General features: G+C 40.9%; 1 protein-coding gene across 2 annotated transcripts; it reads left to right on the top strand.

Moving 5' to 3' along the window:
- Positions 1-649: 649 nt before the first annotated feature.
- On the top strand, positions 650-22,145 carry sugt1 (SGT1 homolog, MIS12 kinetochore complex assembly cochaperone). 2 transcript variants are annotated; one of them, XM_035170815.2, is made up of 13 exons: positions 650-797; positions 896-944; positions 1,620-1,710; positions 2,055-2,124; positions 3,737-3,807; positions 6,171-6,224; positions 7,470-7,498; positions 7,719-7,741; positions 8,004-8,100; positions 9,434-9,541; positions 19,420-19,510; positions 20,421-20,593; positions 21,367-22,145. In XM_035170815.2, the coding sequence occupies exons 1-13, from the start codon at positions 784-786 to the stop codon at positions 21,466-21,468; spliced, it is 972 nt and encodes a 323-aa protein (XP_035026706.1). In that variant the 5' UTR covers positions 650-783; the 3' UTR covers positions 21,469-22,145. The 2 variants fall into 2 exon arrangements, with proteins under 2 accessions (XP_035026706.1, XP_035026707.1); XM_035170816.2 differs by having other exon boundaries at positions 664-797; positions 899-944.
- Positions 22,146-22,307: the final 162 nt, after the last annotated feature.

The following is a 22,307-nucleotide window of genomic DNA, read 5'->3' as shown; positions in this document are numbered from 1 at the left end:
CTTGCCAGATAAGTATTATTGTCATACAACATGATGCATTGCTATGGGTGAAAAGGTTCAGGATTAAAATAGGGTCATATTTGCAACATCATTAAAAAGCTGCCCATATGTTATCAGTGCAAATAATCCAGTAGTTTAATATTTACAATTATTTAGAATCTGACATTGTAATATTTTTTTGCTTTAATACAAATAATCCAATATGACTCTTACATGCTAATTTGTATTGCTTTAATGCAACTAATAAAATAATCTAATATTTACAATGAATAGACTGACTAATTTGTATTGCTTGAATAACAATGATCAAACAATTTATAATTGCAATTGATAATAAGACCAACATTATAATTTACATTTCTTTTATAAAAATAATACAATAGTTAAACATGTAAATTTAATGATAAGACTCGGAAATTGTCTTAGTAGATGTGTTTTTAATTCTTTTTTTAAAAAATTGCTGCAAATATAAAAAGGTGTAAAAAGAAAAAAATTGCACAACCGTATGAAGTTGAGGTATTAACGAAGCAGCTGAATACTTGCTCCACCCTTGACTGTTATTAAGTTGAGTTTATCAATGAAATAAAACCAGGTGTATATTTATGTCTTTAGAGCTGTGTCGCTTCACTGACTCCTCCAGGCCGATAGGTGGCGCAGTGACGCTGGGCGCAGTGTATAGTCGGATGTTGACAGGCCCGCTGCTCGGCTCCAGCCATCACGTTTCCAGCTGCCTCCTCATCGAGAACTTTCCGTGACTGCAGAGACTCTGTCCGCGGCGAACACATGGCAGCCGAAAGGCAAGTTTCACCAAACACACCGGGTAGTTTTTAAAGTACATTTGAATGTGTTTGTTTCCATTCGGCTGTTTAATGGTTGCTCTTTATTTCCGCTTTAGCAGCTTCCCCGATAGCTTCATTGACGACGACCCACAGAAAGCTCTGGAGGTAAACACAGCATTTAGCTAACCACAAACACACCACAAGCTGGTTAACTCGATATGTGGAAACTCTTTCTAGATGTCGCTTCAATGTTAACTTTGTCTGACGAGACGTTTCAGTATAAAGGGCATAATGTGTGGAGCTGGTGACCCATCCCTGGTGTTAGCATAGGTTTTGCCACTGTTACTAGCCTGCAAAGTTAGCTAACGTTTCCTTTTAGCATCACTTTGCACGTACAAAACAGGTCATCGTTAGCTACATCTGGAACATCTGGAACCGAGTAGCTTTGTTTTACTTTGCCTTTTGAAAATGCAACATTTCCACGTCATGAGCAAATTTCACAAGCACATTTTTAGATATGTCAGCCTGTAATCACCCGTGCAATGCCATGTCAGCAGATGGTAATATAAATTATTTACGCCTTTACTGTTTAGACATTGTTTTTTAACGTATTATTTTAAATACACTCCTTTTAGTGACTCCTGTATGGAGAGTATTACAGTTAGCATCTCATTTCAGGTTATACATTACTCACCCATCAGTGCCTCTGAATCGCCTCTTCCACTCTTGGATAATTCTGTTCTGTGTCATTTGCTTCGTGTTACTTTTCTACCACTTACACAAATCTTTCTAAATTGGCACAGAAGTCTGTCAATTTAAACGCCTCGTCTTTTCTTCTAGGCACTGAATGAGGCCTTGGAGGGAGACTCTGACAACGCTGAGTGGTTTTGCCAGCGTGCTTATGCCCACATCCTTCTCAAAAACTACAGCTGTAAGCCCACATACTAGATGAATTGAAAATAATGTTCAGGAAATAGCCTTTAAAAATAACTTTGGATGATTATACTTGCTTGCAGTACATATGAATTTCTCAAGATAGTCTACAATATTGTGTTAATGTATTTTATTCATACAACCTTGTGCAAAATTAGAATCAAGTATTTGTCTCCTCAGACTTCATAAACTGCTTATTAGACACAGTGATCCAGAATGTTGGTTAGGGTAATGAGTTGAGTAATCTTGTATTAGTTTGTGTTCACTTTGTTGAATATTAGTCTTCTAAATGACATAGCTTATATACTGTATAGTAAAAATGTATTTTCCTTTTTTTGACAGGTGCCGCTGATGATGCCAAAAAAGCACAACAGCTAAAACCCAGCCTTCCTCTGGCTTTCATGCGAACAGGGTGTGTACTGCTTACTTTTACACAATAATATCAGATATTAAAGTGAATAAGGTTTTTCCTGTTGCTTCTGACTGATGAATTTGATGAATGTAACATTAGGACAAAGTTCTTATTCTTGGTGATTTTAATACCTATGTCTGCTGCTGCCTCCTCCTCCTCGTTTATCTCAGATTTTTTAAAACTTTTAGATTATTTTAGTTTGGCCCAATATGTCAAGCAGCCCAGCCATGTCGAAGGGCACACTCATGACCTTGTACTCTCCCATGGCTTTTGTGTGGGCAATGTGAACCTGATCAATTTTTCAGACTCAGATCATAATGCAGTGCTCTTCCAGGTTCCACACCTCTCACTTGACTCCAAACCTCCCACTATGTTTTTCTTCCGCCCACTAAACTGTCTCTCTGTTCCTCACATCTGTCAGGCTTTTACTGCTTTCCACACAAGTTTTACTTCAAGTCAACAGCAGGCCCTCTCTGTTGAAGATCTTGTCAGTGTTTTTAACATTGCACAAATATATTAAATTCTATAGCATCCACCTGTCCCTCTAACTTTATTCCCTCTTTTTTTTTTAGCTATTCCCCTAAGACTGGTATTTTCCCATACCATTTTAAACACGCTACTGTTTATCCTCTTTTAAACAGCCCTCCCTAGTCCCCTCTATTGTAAGTAATTTTAGACCAATGTCCAAGCTTCACTTTTTTCGACAACAGGCTGTTTCTAAATTTGAATCCTCCCTGACCTCACCTCTTCATTTGACAATAGACCAGAATGTCTTGATCAGCTGTCTGAAAACGTTGTTGGTATCAGAGATGTGGTGCTGGATTGGTTTATCTCCTGTCTGTCTAATAGGTCCTTTTCAATAATGGTGGGAGGTGCTTCCTCTTCTTGTGTGCATTCTCTTTTGTGGGGTACCCCAGGGGTCTATTTTGAGTCCTCTGTTGTTTATCATCTATATGCTACCACTGGGGCAAATAATACATAGCTATAGCGTTGACATCCATTGCTACACAGACGATATACAGCTGTATGTCCCGCTACAACTTGGCTCCATTGATGTTTCTTGCATTATGACCTGCCTTACTGACAATAGAAATCGCATGACCAAAAATGTTTGACAATTAATCGACTCCAAATCAGAAGTCATCATAATTACCCCCCTGGCCCCAGTGCTAGCGACATTAACAGTCCCTCTAGTTTGGGTGACTTATCTAATAAAGTACATAGAGAGGCTGGCAATCTAGGTGTTATGTTAGATTCTGGCATTCATTCAATGCTCAGGTTACCAAAGTGCTGCAGTTCTGCTTTGTCCAACTGACACAGTTGATCAGGTCTTTCCTGTCTTTTGCAGACATGAAAAAGGTCATTCACACTTTTATTTCTTCCAGGCTTGACTATTACAAGCCTGGTATCAATAAATGAAACATTAAAACAATGAAAAACACCGCTGCTAGGCTTGTAAGGTGCACAACGAGAAGCGATCACATTACACTAATCCTTGCTGCCCTTCAGTGGTTACCTGTGAGTTATAGAATTGATTTTAAGATTTTTCACTGCTTGTTTTTAAAGCCCTCAATGGCCAGGCATGTAACATGTTCTTCTGTCCCAACTGCAGAATAGCAGAGTACTACCTGAACCACTATGAGTCAGCACAAGAAGCCTTCAATCAGGGACAACAACTCGATGGTGAGTAAAGCCTGATTTGGCCTCGAGTACAATTTTTTTTTTTTATCGTCCAGCTTGTTACCAACCCGTTTGCAGCAGAAACCTGCTTAATTCACTTCATTTAATGCAATGCTCTCCACTTGTGTCCTTATGATTTCATTGTATTGCTTATACAATGACCTCAAAATTCTTTCCTTTTTATATGGCAGGTATAGTTAAAGTGTTTTACAGGATACCTCCAATATTTTGTAAAGTTGTGTAACAACTACACTAAATAGCTATGCGATATACAAATTATATCAAAATGCATGTATCACAGTACCAACATTTTTACATTATTACCATTTAATTCAAGGCTAACCTAACTCTGAAGCAAAATGACAAACAAACAAACTGCTGACAGTTGGAGCAGATTGTCCAGATAATACACTTCCCGTTGCACGAGGACTCATCCTTAACCATCATATTTTATTTCAGGTCTCTTTTTGTTGTGGGCCCTTGTTTACAATCTTGTTTGAATTTGTTTTTAAATACTGGACTATAGTGAAAACTGATAATGTCACTGATATGCTGTGTCATTGTTAAGATGTTTGATAGTAGCAGCAGTAAATCTTCAAAGTAAAGACAATACTTTCCCCAATAGTTTGTTTCTGGTAGCAGTTGGACAATGTTTTATATAACTGTCCATTTGGTGTTGTAACAGATGTAGCTGCATGTTTGTAACTGTATATGACTGATATATTTGACTTTGCCATGACAGATTACAAATGTCAAGTTGGCTTTTTAAGTTGTAAAATCCAAATTTACAGCAGAATTTAGGCAGATCCACTTTAAAATTCCTCTCTTTTAGAAAACCATAATCTTCCATGTGTGTTTTTGCGTTCCATTCTGATTGCATGTTCATAAATACAAGTGAACCCACTTTTTATATCTTTTCACTTATTATGAAAAAAGCTCAAACTAGAAGGGTGCTTGGAGAGCGCAAATGTCTGCGAAGGCTAGTGTCATATCTATCATGTTAAAGTAAGTAGGGAAAAAAATGTAGATATGCCCTTTTATCTGTATCTTGTCCAAAATTTGTTGGGCTCTCCCTTGGGTGATGCCCCGTCCCTCCACAAAATTACATGGACATTTGTTCAGTGGTTTTTGCATAAACCTGCTAACTAACATTGTGCTCTCTTTTTATTCTTTTCTCATTAATTCCGTAAGCATTTTCAATCTGTTATATGTGATAAGAATTTAACAAGGAAAACAGCCAATCGGTTAAATATCATTAAAGTACAGCCTTATTAAATTATCATAAAAGGCTATTTTAGAATCCTTTTTGTGGTTGAAGCTGTTACATCACAGTGTCCAGCAGGGCTTAATGGGTTAATGACTTTGTTTCTTGTTGTGTAATGTCAGTTCACGTGGGATCAATGTTACAAAAGAGCTGTTGATTCAGGGCTTGAAGACCAAAAACAGGGATTCCTCTAAGATGTCACTTTTTAAATCATTAACTTGAGTAATGTTCGTGCAGTTTTGTACAAAACACAAAAGCCGCAACAACACACAGATACTCACTGCATATCCTGTGAACATGTACAAGAAAATGCTGTAGCTATGGCTATAACAGCATCACTGTCATTGAGAGTTAATGGATTTTAGTGGACAAATTTGAAGTATTTATTTCATTATAAACAAGCTCTGTTATGAAAGATGTTTTTTTGTTGTTGTTTTGGACTATTTCCCCTACAGGGTCCAAGTATCATTTAGAAGCAATCAATGAATCTGTGGTCAGATTTAAATCAACCAAAAATTGTTTTTTAAAAAAAGCAGGGTTTCAGATTGGTCTCAAAAATTTAAAGTAAAAAAAAAAAAGAGAGTAAGTAAAACTAGAATTTATTTATCAGAATTTAAAGTCTTAAAAAGTCTTAAATATGTTAAAATATGATGTAATAGGTCTTAAATTAGTTTGAGTAGCGCTTAATACATTAACGTTATTTTAACGCTACTCCTGTCGCGCTTTTAATATTTTTTAAAGAGATGTGTTTAGCATGCATAGTTTGAAATGTTTCTGTTTTTTGTAGTTTTTTCTCAACAATATTAGATATTGGCACACTGTTATAAATCTACAAACAAAACCAAAACTTTTTTTACTTAGTTTTACCCACCCCCAAAATGTATTCCCATTTCCTTTAAGAAATTTCTCTTTGGAAACAAACCTGTTCAATTTATGACTTTGGCATCTCCTGCACTTAGTCAAACAACTTCAGAGCTAATGCCCGAAAATCTTTTCTCTAAATGATCTAATAATACTGTATTTAAAATAAACCTACATATATATATTATCTTGAAAGAAAAGGTAGAGTAAAAAGATTTATTCCTTTCTGTATTTTCCACAGTTTCTGACACATCATATGAGATTTGGATCAAGCGTTGTGAGGAGATGATGGGGGGTAAGTGAAACATTCATGTCTGTTTTAACTCGAACTATATTTGGAGCAGATTGGTTTAGAATATTAAATTCATGGGGATATTAAACAGTATTTTATTAAAATGGTTGAATTAATTTATTCAGAATCTTCAAAAGCATTAAATGTTGTTACACAATATTCCCTTTGGCGGCTTTACTTTAAAAAGTTTCAGACTTTCAAGTCTATAACCAGTCGCACTCTAACTTCTTTGCAGGGTTTTTATGTAGCTGCTATCAAACATACAGAATACAGATACATACAGATAAGCGTACATACACCCATGAATCTACAGTTTGTGCACATAGTGGTAGCATGTTAAGACAGAGCTGCTTAGTCCAATAAAAGATGCATGCCATGTCTGGGCGGCGTGTTTCTGTTGCTAGTGATGCCTGGGCCCTCTGGATCGTCTCAAGTAAACAAGAGCATGAGTTTTGACAAACGCGCTTCACACCCGCATGCACACGTACTCCCAGGAGCGGTATGATTCATCAGAGTTAACTTAACTGATGTCTGAAAGCCCCCGATGAGACCCAACCCCTTCATAAGCCTGCTCAAAGATGGAACACGCACACACACATACACCCCCTTAAAACTTGAAAGTACCCTACTTGCATTTGCTTACACTCACACCAGGAGCAGTCGTTGTTTCTTCTTGTGACAGTATGTTTACTACCAACACGCATACACACACACACACACACAGCACCTCACATGTGGCACCCTGCTTGTATCAAAACACACAAGCAGAGACACACTCACAGTCACACAGTCACCTCACCATTTCAAACGCAACCTCATTAAGACATCATCCCCCCTCTCTCTCTCTCTCTCTCTCTCTCTCTCTCTCTCTCCCCCTCCTCTCTCTCTCTCTCTCCCTCCCTCCCTCCCTGCTCTCTCTTTCTCTCTCTCTCTGTGTAATGAAAGCAGTGAATAATGTATGATAGCATGCTGGTAAACGGTGATCAGCTTTGCTTGGTCTCACAGGGATTATAATGGGCGTGGATGGACCAGTAAACAAACTGGTGGCATGGCATTGAGAGTGTGTCTTTGTGTGTGTGTCAATGTGGAGGCACCTGTGTGCTTTTGTTCATCTTTTGACAGATGGGTCCAAAGTTGTGTTCTTATAGTTTGTAATAATCATATTTAATTGACTAGACTTTGGTTGAGATGTTGTATGAAATGCATCCACCTGCACTACAGTCAACCTCTTCTCACTGTCCCCTCTAGATTGGACAGAGAACGGCAGCGAAAGCAGGGTGAGTTTCTCTGCACGACCACCTGGGGGCAATGTTGCTCTCAGCATCAATAGCCAGCATCAGCCTTGAGTGAATGCTCGAGCTTTGAAGAAGAAATCTCTACCAAACGGCTTTTATGTTTTTTTACTCATTTGTGTCCTTGTTGTTTCATCCCTCTGTCTCATCACGGCGTCCTCCTCTCTAATTGTCATCCCGTCTCGGGTGCTGAATGACCCTGCAGACACCGGCGGTTCCACCTGTCAAGTAAGTATATAATTGTAAATATTCCTTATCCAGGCATCAGTTTAATGTTTTTACTGTGCCTTTATTATGCCAGCTCAATATTTAACCAAGCCACAGTGTGTCAAAGCCTCTCCACTCCATATAAGTGTGTAAATAAATTGTGCATAGACAATAACAACAAGCTGCTTCTTGATCATTTCATTTTTTTGTTTCTACATTGTAATGATCACATCAGTCGTGGAAATACAATTTCTGATTGCTTGTATGTGTGTGTTACTTGCAGACATGACTGGTACCAAACAGAATCTCAAGTCATTGTCACAGTCATGGCGAAGAATGTACCCAAGGACGGTGTGTGTGTCAACTTCATGGAAAAAGAGGTACAAGCACATCTTAAATGTAGGATTGAAGGGGTGTGTGTCTGTGTGTAAAAGATACAGAGATGGGTTGGCTCTTGGGTGTTTCCTCAGGGGGGCCCATTAGGTGGGTCTCACACACACACACACCCCCACACCCGCTCCCCATGGATCCAACTATGCCTCCAGTGGTGCCTTGTTAACATTGCCCCCAAAGTACAGATCTAAGAACAATTTACCCTCCCCAGCTTCTCCAACCTCCTAATTGTCTGTAGATAAAAGGCATAACTGATCTAGGATCAGCCATCGAGCCCTCCGGGGACAACCATCTTTCTTTCTCTTTTTCTCTTTCCCTTTCAGTCTTTCCATTCCTCTTTCCCGCTCTCTGAGGGGTAACTGCAGGGCACCCCAGGGAGCAGCTTTGTCTTTCCTAATAGAATAACAAACTGAGTTTACCCCATTTCAGAAGTAATAGTTCACTCGCTCTGAATCACACAGTCACTTGTTAAGCTGCCTGTGTGCTGCGAAGTACAGATAACTTCATATATATTTTACAAGGTCAGTTTATACAAAAGAAATTAAAGATGAAAAGCAGTGGTTCCAGTTATTTTCCCTGGTGGCTCAGTATGCAGCAGCTGTATACCTACAGACGGCACAGAAACTCAACTGGAAATGAATAATATGGGTTTAATCGCTTTGTGGAATTGCCCAAAAGCTACTTCAGGTAACTTTCTATGCTTTTATCCTCGATGAACTAAAGTTTTGCATTAATTTGGCATCAAATCTGAAAATTCCACTTTCAGAGAAGCGGTGGGCGTTAAATCGCACTTGGTTTTAGGTTTGCGATGAAGAGTTTAACACAGCACACAGTATGTTTTTAGTTTTTTTTATGTGGAAGCAGCATGTGCTAAATGATGGGTTTGTAAGCAGTGTGAGGATCTGGGCCACAGCCAAGCCCATGTCCCTCTAAACCAACACCCCCTCCCTCCCACACACACACCCAGTCCCAGTGAGTGACAGGCTGTTAGCGACCCCCAGTTGATAACTGGTCACACTGTGGCTGAAGGGGACAGGACAAGGATACTCTTGGCTGTCACACACTGGCCACATCAGATGATTGTTCACATGCTGACAAAAAATATTGGTGCCATGGTTAAAGATCAAGGGTTGTTATTTTTTTCAATCTAGTCTAAGATTTATAAAACTGATCTGAAAGAATGAGTAATTTAATTTTCCTGCTATTGCCTCATATAAAACTGTACAACATATTTGTATGTGTTCATCGTTCCTCACTTCTAAACTTAATGGCAGTCAGCGAAGGCTAATGACTAATATCTGGGATTTTTGGTGTCCGCAGCTCAATACCATGATTCAGTTGGCATCAGGGGAGAGCTACAACTTTCACCTCAACCTGCTGCACCCCATCGTCCCTCAACAGAGCAACTTCAGGATCCTCACCACCAAGGTACCACACCCATCCTGTTCAGTCATCTTTATTAGAGCTTAATGTGCTACCTTCAAATCAAAGGGGAGTCCACTGTTTAGGAATATAATGTTGATTTTAGCATTTATGAGTTTACTTTCTGGCATAGATTGTCAGTGACTCAACATATTTACTGAGACAGAAGTCATGCTCATGAAGCAGAATCAAACACCTTTTGTGAGAGCTACATGCTTTCAAAAGCAGCTGTTGTGTTAAAAGTTCCATCGTGCACTAAAAGACTTATCAAAGTGTTGTGATGTGTGTTGGTTGACTTTGGAGCATAAAGAACAAAAAAACGACAGCTGTTTACCTTGATGGGATCATGTTAGCCACAATTGACCAAACCCTGATGTGAAAAAACAAATTAAAGATGAATATATTATATTAATCTCAGGGCGTATTCACCCCTGAAAGTCCAAACCAAGGTTCATGTCTTTGTTACATTGTTTACATTTGATCTGGTTAGTTTTGGTTTCACATTGTAATTTAGGTAGCGCCATAGACTTACATGAGTCTACCTATATATGACATTGATTGGCTTTGATGTGTCTGATGTTGGCCTGTTGTTGATTCGGCTATTTTTTGAAGGAAGTCCATTTACAAAAAGTTATCTTTTTATTTGAATGAAGAAAATGAATGGATCGGTTCACTTTGTTAATTTCATTGCCGCTGTAATAACATCATGGTATCACTGCCAGCATCACCAACTTCAGGTTCAGTGCTCAACACTAGTCCAAAATGAATGTTCTCATACAAACATTATACAGGTATTTCCTTGGGGCAGGGCACTAAGCCTGTGGCAGACACACAGGGAGCGATGCACCTGCCCCACCAAGTCCGCTTACAGTTTTCATTTTCTGTCTTTTCATCTGACTGTGAAACAGTTATTTTTTCCAGTTCTGACTGCTCCTTTCTGTGTTTCTATCATTGGCACTGCACACTGCCAACCGAATCAAGCCAAAGCGAGGCCGCCATCACATCCGCCTCTCCATACATTGTCTATGTTTACAAATTCTGTTTACACAAATGTCCGATGACACTGTGTGTGTGCGTGTGTTGGGACGGGCTGTCTTTGAGTCAGAGAGAGAGATAAGTGGGCAGCAGAGTCGATGTTTGTGTTTGGCGCCGTTACCTTTTCCTCAAATTCTGGGACTATCATACAGAAGCTACACAATTATTTTATAGTAATCAACTGCTTATATTGATGAATTCGGCCCTGGACAAACATGATCACTACAAGCGGTTGACAGACGCGGCCGCCTCGCAATTTTATATTAGATAACATAGGTGGCAGCATCGTCATGAACGCATTCCTGGAATCCTTGAGTGTACATTAGAACATTATACTTCCTCTGGTCCTGTCATGAATTTTTACCAACCTGCTTCTCACATGCAGTCCTATCAGATCTTTTTCTCAACAGCGAGCTGATCTGTCGTGGAAAATAAATTTCTTTACCACTTAAACAATGTCTCTCAGCCAGCATAAACAGACAAGAAAGAAACATTTTTAGGTCATGGAAACACTTTGGCTCAAGTTTTTGAAAGTCAATGAAAAGTCATTGGATCAGATCAGAATCAGTGGAAGAGTGGACGTAGCTTTGACTATTAAACATGTCAGGGAACATTTTTATGACACTATAAAGAAAATGTGATATAGTAATGATGTAGTAATGTCGCACACTGGAGAAACGCAGGCACTTCTCCGCTTCTCTCAAGTGCAGAGCATCAGACGTCAGATAACAATAAAAAAGGCAAAGCAGAAAATGATGCAGAGTTTAAGCAGCTCACTGAAATTGTGACTGATCATTACTTGGGTTACCACTCTGAGATTAACATCTTAATCTCTTCAATAATTTAAAGCCTTATAAAATAGGCTGTCACCACCTATAATTCCTTAACGCTGGTAAAGCTCGTTGTAGCGGGAATAAAAATGAGAAAATCCAATCTTGCTGCATACAGACCAGCTCCTGTAGAGACATTAGCACAGTTCATCTGAGCAGCTAACCAGAGATTCATGCATATGCACAAATCCTCACTCCTACACACACACACATCTATTAGTGCTTTAGTTGCTGCGAGTTCCTCAGCACTGTTTAAAAATGATTATGGGCCTAATGAGTAGGTAGGGCACTTTTTTACTATAGACTAATTAGTGTGTTATTGTACAGAATGTGGGCTAATGAGTGTGCTGGCTGAATGTGTGCTGATTCAGGGTTTAGACCCACTGTCAGGTTGTAGCCTGTGGATCAAGAGGCAGGTTTAGTGTGAGTTGCGTTGATTGTTGTTTTAGTCATCAAGGGGAGGGATTTGTTTTTTAGGGCACTAATCTACCTGGCCTTGTCTGTACAGTACAGCTTAAACCTCTTCTTTCTTCCCTGGGAATCCTGTGTAAACTTATTCTGAGTGACAGTTGTGGACAATCTTTCCAGAGTTTATGGACAGAGAGAGAAACTTATATTACCCTGTTATAAATTGAGTTCAACAAAAATCAATTTATTGGATTGGAATTTGTCCGTAAAATGATAGTTTGTATTGTACCCACTTAACCACCTCATCTGACACAGCCACATAGGTCATACTCAAATAAAGGGCTTGGTTATGAACTGTATTAAGAATCAATCAAGGTCTGTTGAAGGTCATGACGGATTCATTATCTGGTATAGTGGTTTTTTTTATCCAGTTTTTGATACTTTTTAACTCACACCAAATTTACGCAGAACATAGCATTTGTGCTGCAGTTCTCAATAAATTATCCGCCTTATCTATGTATATTTAGCAGCTTATTATGCAGTCGGGGCCTGGACTGATCCTCGGATGCAGTTTGAGGATTTTGCCTCAAGAAAGTAATGATAATGAAGTCATCTTCACTCTACAACATTTACTTCAACCAAAGCACAACTCCACACAACAGAAAAAGTGTATTACTCAGGAAACTATGATATTACAATCTTTATTGCTAGTAGAGCACACAGGCCACCTGCACGATTGTAGAGGAGTTGAATAGTGGTTTAATTGCTCCGACAATTTGTACCATGACCCAGAAAGGAACTACCTGGGACTGAACCCAACTGAATTTTAAAGCTGGTCCCAGACCCATGCAGTCCGGGAAACACAAAGATAGTCTGCCCCAATTTCACAGCTGATTGCTATTGACAAGTTGATGTTAATTTGCAAATAGTCAAAACGAAACGTTGTGTCTTACCTAACAAACTTAGCAGCTATTTCTCCGGTTAATCAACTCGTTATTTTAATGTAGAAGTCCACTTGGTAACCCTAACCCCAAAATAGTTCATTTTATATATATATATATATAGTTCATAGTTCAATTGCAGGACGTTGAGACAGCTTTAAAGAATAAAAGAAGAGACAGGAGATGCTTGCAGAACTGCTTCCAGTCTTCACCTCCGATGAAATAAGAGAAACAAACTAGTGGGAAGTACTTCACCTGAAGTTGGAGATGCTGGTAGTAATACCATAGTAAAACTACACTGGCATCAAAATTAACAATCAATTGGTTCATTCATTTCCTGCATTCAAATGTAAAGACTATTACCTGCTGAATTGACAACACACCAACGTCAGATGCTCGCCTGTCTACAAACCAATCAATTTCTAGTATAGGTAAACACACCCCACACAGGTGATAAGGACAGAAGGTACCTACAAAATCTTGAGTGCACTCCCTGAATTACAATGTCAAACCAAAGCAGACTTTCAGATTTGAAAACTCCCTAACTTTAATAAAAAAAGTAACAAATGAACTAACTTTATACATTTTATGCAACATTAATGTGATGTAAATGTTTCCAAATGAATCTTAACTATGAAAGTCCCAAAACAAACCAACCCCCAGAGCCTCTGACAGCAACACTGATATTTATTTTTAATTTATTTTACAGTGAGGCTTTAGGGGAACGAAGGCACAGCACGTTCTCACAAGTGCTGGAATTGTGAAGAAGAGATGTGGAAAAATTTGATTAGTAGCCTTAAATCTGTATTGTGTGCATTATATCCACCGGCTCCACTGTGCCGAGCAGAGACTGACCTGCACAGAAACTGCCCCCTCTCAAAAAACACTCACTCACTTTCTCACTTTTCCATGGCAACAGCAGACACTGCATACCAGAGGTGCACGTGGGTTGCAGCTTAAACAAGGGCTCAGTCTTAGAGAGACCACAGCTGAAGATGGTCTTAGACTCCCTCTTATCTCTCGACACTCACTGTCTGTTCTCTCTCCACCTCATTTACCTTCTTTGTATATGTTTTGTCAATCTCCTCATGCCCCCTCACTGACACACACACACACCTTCAGTCTTTGTCTGTTTTAGGCTGATACAAACACGGACACATACACACACACATACACACACACACACACACACACACACCTCGAGGATAACGAGAGAGAGTGCTGAGCCCTCCTCCTCTCCCACAAAGCCCTGACTGTTCCCTGGTCCACTGGGTTCCTTGGGTACACATGGGCCCTGCATACACATACACACATATAACACCAACCTCATACGTCCTTATTGGTAAATATAGCATTCAGAGATTCAAAACAGCATAAAAGCTACTAACTCATAACAAACTACAGGTGAAATTCATTCACCACAATGTAAGAGACCCCAACACACTGAGCAGCTCTCTCGCTGCACGTCTCATTTAAATTTTTTGGAGGCGTTTCATTTTCCCGAAGCCAAGGAGCCACTGGGGAGAAAAAACATTCAAATGAACAACGGCATCAGCAAATCAAGTTTCTCCAGATTGGCATGCATCCCTAATGAACGTTTCTGAAAAAACTGCATTGCCCTCGGAGCTGTTGATTCCCAACCAATGTCAGTCTGTCTGTCTCTGTAATAGCCTGCCCTGCACTCTTCGCTCCACAATGTTTACGCTTCATCTCCTCGCTGTCTTTAAAGACAACTTAGCAGCGGAAGGCTAAGCTGGTCATGAGCGTGCACGATCGTACACACTAACACACACACACATACAAATACAGAGGCTAAACAGTAATCTTTCAACACACTTGTGCCATTTAACCAAAGTATTTACTGTGTATGTGTGCGCGAGTGTCGTCTGTAGCACATCATCTTCAGTGCGACCCCCTCCTGTCCTCCGCCATGACAGACATTCCGACCGCAGGGGTCAACGCGACAACGGGGAGCCAATTACACACCAGTGTGTTTGATCAGAACAGACGGCTGACACAAACACACACACTCAGTCGCGTCCACGCACACACACACTCCGCAATTTCAGATCCGGGCTCACTCGTCCATTCAGTTCCAAACTCATCTCTTTTCGGCAAATAGCTAAAGTGGCGTCTCCCCTCTTTAATTTCCATGCCTGTCAACGTCTAAGAATGTTTATATTTATTTCATTTATGTGCTTTTTTCGAGTTTGTTTTGAAATCCACGGGTATCTGGAAAAATGAGGGAAAGGATGCTGGGTGAAGAGTCATGGCAGGGAGAGGGGGGGTGATGGTTACAAACACATGTGACAAGCGACACAGGAACCCAGTGCCCCTCTGTAAATAGTGTGTGTGTGTGTGTGTGTGTGTGTGTGTGTGTGTGTGTGTGTGTGTGTGTGTGTGTGTGTGTGTGTGTGTGTGTGTGTGTGTGTGTGTGTGTGTGTGTGTGTGTGTGTGTGTGTGTGTGTGTGTGTGTGTGTGTGTGTGTGTGGTATTCTATAGTTCAGCCCCTGGGGTCCTGTGGGTGGTGGCCCCTGTGTGTGGCTCTGCTGTCACATCCCTTTACGAGCCATCGCTTCCCCTGTCACACACACAGAAACGCACACAGAAAGACACACACACACACGGCGCCTGGCCTGCCATGTCCCTTAAAAGCCAGGAAACACAGATGTGGCAGCAGATTAATGTTGTATGGCCCAGGAGCACGCATAGAGGCCAACACACACTCACTTTGACACACACAAAGGGCCTCGGCTTGAGCTCTGCTGCACTTAGCTCTACAAAAAACATTCCTGACAATAAACGGCACCTGCAGCACTGGCTGGTATTATATATTAAGTTGATAACAATTAATTTTCCTGGTCTGCAGCGTTTGGTTCTGTCCGGCTCCCAGACTTTGTCTCAGCCATAAACTTTCTATCATTATGAACAAATCCAATAAAAACAGTCCAACGGGCGCATGATTTGCTGCCGTGTTACAAGCCTCATTAAAACCAAAAGCTCGACCAGCTCCCCTGGTTTGATAACTGGACCAAGATAATTTTAGAATTAATATCAGAATATGAAACTTTATCCACAGGGGTAAAGAAGAATTTTGACCACATGATAAAAAAAGCCTTAAGATCTAAAGAAATCTAAGATAACTTAATCTGAATTACAGGCTCTGCTGTAAAAGCTATATTAGGCTGAACTCCAATTAGCACTATTTTCCAGACATGTCTAATAAATCAACACTTTGATACCTGCTGAAGTCTTAAAAGCACGAGGCCCCTCACAGAGCTCAAAAGATCTGGGCCCAGATTTAAGGTGCATATATCAAAATAACTCAAATGTACTTTATTTCCCAACAGTAGCTGCTTCGAAACAGCTGATCAGCAGGTTTTAATGAATCGCCATGGAAACACTGTCTTATACAAACATATACTGTCCATATCATGACATCTAAGAAAAACTTGAGAGGGCAGATGATCTAAAATACTACATTACCCATGAGACTCTGTCACGCTGGCCATGGAGGAGTAACCGGAATGTGTTTATCAGAACTGTATTAAAACTTAAACTTCAAAGGTCGTTTGTGACTCTCTGTGGCAATTTAACAGCTTTTTAATGGAAGAAATGGTTGTGTATCCCTCAAATGATTTGTGTTCTTTTTCAAAACAAATTGTGTCTATATATACATGTACACAAACATTTATTTATTTTATGCACTGGTATCAGAATGGTTTTAGTTATCAGTCCAGGTATCGGAATCAGAAGGTAGAAGGAAAAAATGGTACTGGAACATTTCTCATGTCAAAGAAAAGCATCAACTTTTCTTACTGAGAAGAATTTTTATTTGAAATACAACTAACTCATTCAATCAGTCATCAAACTAGTTGCCTATTGTTATACATTTTCTGTGGATCAACTCATCTTTGCAGCTCTGCACAGTAAATCACTGCTGCACCTTAGTGGATTAATGCATCAGTATAAAGTGGAAAGTGAACTGATTTTAACTATTTAACATATCATCACTGTAAACTTTCTTTCCGCAATTTGCGGGGCAAACACAAACGGGAAAAAATCAAGCTCATCATGGTTGAATGTTTCTCGGTGAAATACAAGGAATTTTGAGGTTAGCTTCTCGTCTTACATTTTGATCTAAACAGGATTGCACTATTTTTACTTTTATTACAGAGCCAGATATTTTGTTACTCGTCATTTGTATTGATGATTCAGCCAGGAAGGTTTCATACAGATGCTTTTGAAGTGCTCTAACAGTCTGTGCAGAAAACGAACAGGGAGGTAAAGGTTACCTCCAGAATCCTGGGAGCTCAAAATAACTCCTTCAACCTCAACTCTACAGGGGTTGACTAATATGACCCACGTTTGTAGGAGTGCGTGTGATGGATGCTTAGTTACTTTAAAACCAAACTCTTCTTTCATGTCATACCCTTTTCATTTACTCCCAGTATGTACAATATACGTAGTTCACAAAAAAGATTTGCCAAACTCGTGTTCCTAACGACCAGATTTAAAGGCAGGCTGAAATGCCATCCATCATAAAGAAGGTTGGGTGCAACGTGTTATTTAAACATGGGTGTAACAGCACACATTTTCATACAGTCTCTCCTTTAAGATATACATAGTGTTTAATAGCATTTTCACACACACTAAAGCCATTTTCAGATAGGAACTCCGGAAAATGTCCAGACAATGGGGTCCAGACTATGTCCGCAATTTGCCTTTCACATGTGAAGAATGCAGCTGGAGGTTTTCTGGTCAGACGTGTTCTCAACATTACAGAAATCTCCAGAGGGTTCAGGCGTGGGGTAACACAGGAGGCAGGATATAAAGTATAAATTCTGCTCTGGAGATCACTTGTTTTTGTTTATAGCACATCAACACCGGAGTCGTCTCTTATCACCTAAAGCTCTCGAAGCTCCTCGGCTTTACCAGTTGACATCTTCATCTGCGTCTTCTATGTGTACGGCACCTTGTTCTCCACCAGAGAACTTTTTTTTTTCAGTTTTGCATCTGACTAGTTTGACACCTCATCAACACGCCCACTCGCATGTGGTGAATTCCCCAGAGGTTCTCCTGCTGTGTTCTCACATGAGCTCGCACTCGGACACCATCCAGAGGTTTACTCACAGGGGCTGGCAGGAGAAACTCTGGGAAATGTCCGCAGCTACTGACCAGGAAATTTGCATTCTCACATACAGCCCCTCCGAGTATTTTCAGGAGATTAACTGAAGTACAGTTCTTGTCTGAAAGCAGTTAAAGTGACTTTGTAGCTGTGTGAAGAATGGAAAAGGTGAGGTTGAGAAAACAACCTTTCTTACTGTCTAAACTCTGTACCTCTGGATCAGAGCATTAAGTGAGAATGTGATAATTAGCTACAGAAAGCTGTTCGACGATCTGACATGTACTCTGATACACACCTTGTCTGTGTCTGCAAGTATAAAAGACATGGTCTACTATTACAATTGCCCTTGCAGTGAAAGATCGGTTGCAGCTCATGTAGAAATACAAACTTTGATTTTGAATTAAGAAAGCAAAATCTAATTTTGTGCACACATAAAAATGTTATACGACGCACTCTTGAAGGATTGGAGCAGCAACCTGTATTCTCAGCGGAGGTCTTCTTTTTTTAGCTCCACAGTCCTTCGCAGGTGAGCCAAAAAAAAGTTAATTTCGGACACTGCACAGATGCCTGGCTGTGCACGGGGACCTTTGCGGGGCAGAAAGCGCTGACACATACCAAAGCTATCTATCAGAGCACTGCCACTCGCACTAGCTCATCACCCTCGCTGGGGGAAGGCAGCAGCGATCATGCTGTCTTATTTCCCTCAATCTGCTCCCCTCACTCACGCTCCTCTCGCTGCCAGTCAGCCTCTCTGCCTGTTCGTCTCTAACCTTGTCTACCTCTTGGTTCTCCTTCTCTTCTGGCACCCTCATAAATGAATCATCACATCGCCCAGCAGAGCAGAAATGTTCCTTAATTGCACCGACATAACCAGTGCTGTCTTTCATATCAAGCACAGGCATACACACATGCGCACACACTATTAATGGGTGGAAGGGGGTATGTGTGTGTGGGGGTGGGGGGGGCCCACATAGTGCTGCAGCTCGCGTGTCTCGCTGGTGTGTGCCCTGTCAACGCAGCTCAGTGTTAAAAGTGTGTCCGTGTCCTTCCTCCACTCATTGTTTTCCTCCTCTCCCACGTTCTCCCGGTGTAATGATTTGGATCAGATGCTGCTGTGTGGAATTAGGATCCCCCCCCCCTCCACCACCACCCTCACCCTCCTCTCCTCTCGCTCCCGCTGTCTCTCACACTGGCCCTCTGGCTGACAGGCATCTCGTTAGTGCACTATGTCTGTCAGTGAGGTTTGAGATTGAGCTGTGCCCCCGCATATCCCCGATGTCTCTCTCTCGCTCTCTCTCCTGCTCTCTCTCTCTCACACACACAAACACACAGACACATTCGCGGGCTGAGTTGACGGCCGCTCGGAACAGACAGTCGCTCTCTCTCTTTGGCCCCAATAATAATCAGGTGTCCTGTACTTTTAAGATGTCACATTAATGGAAGTGTTATTCTTGTCCCTCGCATCAAAGCAGGCCATTTTGTTAAACATTGTTATCTCCCTTGTTCCCTCTCCTTCCCTCACTCCCCGTCTCCTCTTGTCAGGTGGAGATCAAGATGAAAAAGACAGACGGCATCAGATGGGAGAAGCTGGAGGGAGAAGGACAGGAGTCCAACATCAAACACTTCAATCCGAGTCAGTCCACGGCTTCGGCATTTATGCACCTTCCCCCAGCTTTCCTCCTGCCTGTGCTCTCATCACTCCTTCTCTCCCTCTTTCACTCAACCTCCTCTTATTCCTCTCTCGCTCTCTCTCACTCTCCCTGCAAAGATCAATATAAGCGCCTGTGTTTGTCTGTTCGGCACTAAAATGAGAGTGGGCAGTCGGGCCCTGCTAGAGTCTTTCATTAGTCTGACTGCAAAAGTAGGCAGGAAGAGCGAAAGGTATGACAGCGAAATATGACTCAGTTTTTCAGCCCACACGTTCCTATTACTGACAGGATTAATTACTTATGTAAGTGTGTGGAGCAAAAGTTAAGTGGGCAGCCAAACTGTCCTCTCTGCACCCGGCTCACCCTCTAGGACGCCCTGTTGATAAGGGACCTTCTTATAACTCAGACCAGTGTTACATTTAAATTCGATATTTGACATCTGACTTTGTTGGATCACTTTGCTGTTTGTGTCCACACTTGGCCTGAATACGTCTGTTGCTGTATTTATGTAAATCTGTGTCTGGATTACATTTCTGGCTCTCCATCTCTTGTTGGGATTATAGTGGGCGTATTGCATCCCCCCAAAAAAATACACTTCAAATCACATTGTGATCCTTCATCGTCTGAGTCGGACGATTCTGTAACAAATTGAGTAAAACCCTGTCTCATGGTGAGGAGATGATGAAATTTCAAGTATATATTAAAACCTGAGCTGTTTCTTATAGCAGTAACACATTTGTTATAGTGTTAATAGTAATGCCACTCAGCGGCTTTAAAATCTTTGACGCTGCCTTAAAGCTAGGGTTGGTAATCCTGAAAAAGCTAGCAAGAGCAGCCTACAAATTGATTGGTTGTGTTTATCACAGTTTAAACACTGTTTCCCTTTTCCATCAGATCAGTACCCGACATCATCCAACCACGCCCACAAATGGGACAAGATGGTGGTTGACATCAGCGAGGAGGAGAAGAGCGAGAATCTGGAGGGAGACGCTGCGCTCAACAAGCTCTTCCAGCAGATCTACTCGGACGGTTCCGACGAGGTCAAGCGAGCCATGAACAAGTCCTTTGTAAGTTTTAATTAAATAAAGTATTCAGGCACCCACAGTATCCATTACAGTTAGTTTACACTTAATGAACCAGCTGCTTTCAGACACAAACTGAAGTCTGGACACAATTCTTTTTTGTTAGTTTTTTCCAAGAATCGTGTTTCCTCAAACTCTACAAAAATAAACAGTGTAATATTATAGATAGAAAAATAATGTTTTCCTTAAATTAAACTATAAACAGAGCTGTCTATTTTATACCAGTAATCCACAAAGTAATCTATTACATGCAGCGTGGACTGATGCTGCATGTAATAGATTAGTGTAATTAATGAGTTTCCGCTGGAGTGTTTTTATTTATTCGTGTGGAAGGACGCGTAACGGTGTGTGATTGCAGTTAAATTTTGATTGGTCTGAATCAGCATTCTGTTATTAACCTGTGACATTATGGATTTGCTGTAATTTCCTGAAGCTGACAGTGTTTTAACATTCATGTCAAGTAGTCGTCTCCATTTGGTTTAAACAACCCAGAGCCGAAGACCTTTAGGAGAATAAAGGTCAGCTCATATGGAGACGAGCACTTTGAATTTTTTGACTTTTCAGCTTATTATGGGAAAAGAGGAAAATTAAAAAGAGGTCCGAAAAGAAATCAACCTTGACCATCAATACTTATGGAAAGTTGGTGCAGAGGACTAATCTAAGCCCTGAGTATTTTGTAAGAACAGAGAAGGTGTTTCATAACTACTAATGTAATGACGGACGGTTCCACTGTTCTCTCTGTATCCTCCCCGGGGCAGATGGAGTCAGGTGGTACGGTCCTGAGTACCAACTGGAAAGACGTGGGCAAGAGAAAAGTGGACGTGAACCCACCAGACGATGCAGAGGTCAAGAAGTACTGAGCTCTTCTCAACCCCTCTCCCTACCACAATTTTTTTTTTGTTAGGCGACATCTTTCTTCACGTTTGTCCATCTGAGCTCCAGCAGTGTCCTGCTGTCCTCGGCCTCTGTGGCCGTGCACTTCCTCCCCTAAGTTACGTTGTTGCTCTGGCGCCCCGCCTGAGTGCAGGGACCCTCGGTGTTCCCACTGTCACAAACCACACAGAGCCCATTGTCTTCAGGTGCTGACAACCAGAGGGAGTCCGTTAATTAGAATAATCTGTTGAACAGATTGATTTCCTTTATCTGATTTTAAAGGCCATTAGACCCAAAAGGGAAGTAATGTCCAGATTAACATGTGACTGACTGACCTGAAACACTCAAATTCATCCATCAGACCCTCGTTTTCTCTCCTAGTTTTGTCACAACGCCTGAAGCCTTTTGTATTCGGAAGCCTTTATGACTCTATTATCAGCACTTGTATAACAGTGTAAAAGAACAAGTTGAGATGTTTTACTGACAACAATTAATTCATTTCTTGGCTCATACAGTTTTCTTCTGTGTACACTCTGTATAAAATCAACAGCAATACTACTCTGCAAACTGACTAATCTGGAATCTGTGTGACTTGTCAGCCAGTGGCTTTGCTTCGGTCGTCCCCAACTTCAGTGTAAATAAAAGATTTGTTGTTTGGCTCAAAGATTTCACTGCGTTTTATGGTTTGTTGTCTGTGGAAACTGTTTTGGACAGGTTGGAATATCTGAGAAGGGATCCATCAGGCACACAAACAGCAATACATTATGACAGGGAGCCATGCTCGGTGATTATGTGCTGGGAGGGATGAAATGTGGCATTAGTGATA

The sequence above is a fragment of the Hippoglossus stenolepis genome, chromosome 11, assembly GCF_022539355.2.
Source record: "Hippoglossus stenolepis isolate QCI-W04-F060 chromosome 11, HSTE1.2, whole genome shotgun sequence".
NCBI classification, from domain to species: domain Eukaryota; kingdom Metazoa; phylum Chordata; class Actinopteri; order Pleuronectiformes; family Pleuronectidae; genus Hippoglossus; species Hippoglossus stenolepis.
Note: the sequence above shows the minus strand (reverse complement) of the source record. Positions and strands in the feature narration are given on the sequence as shown.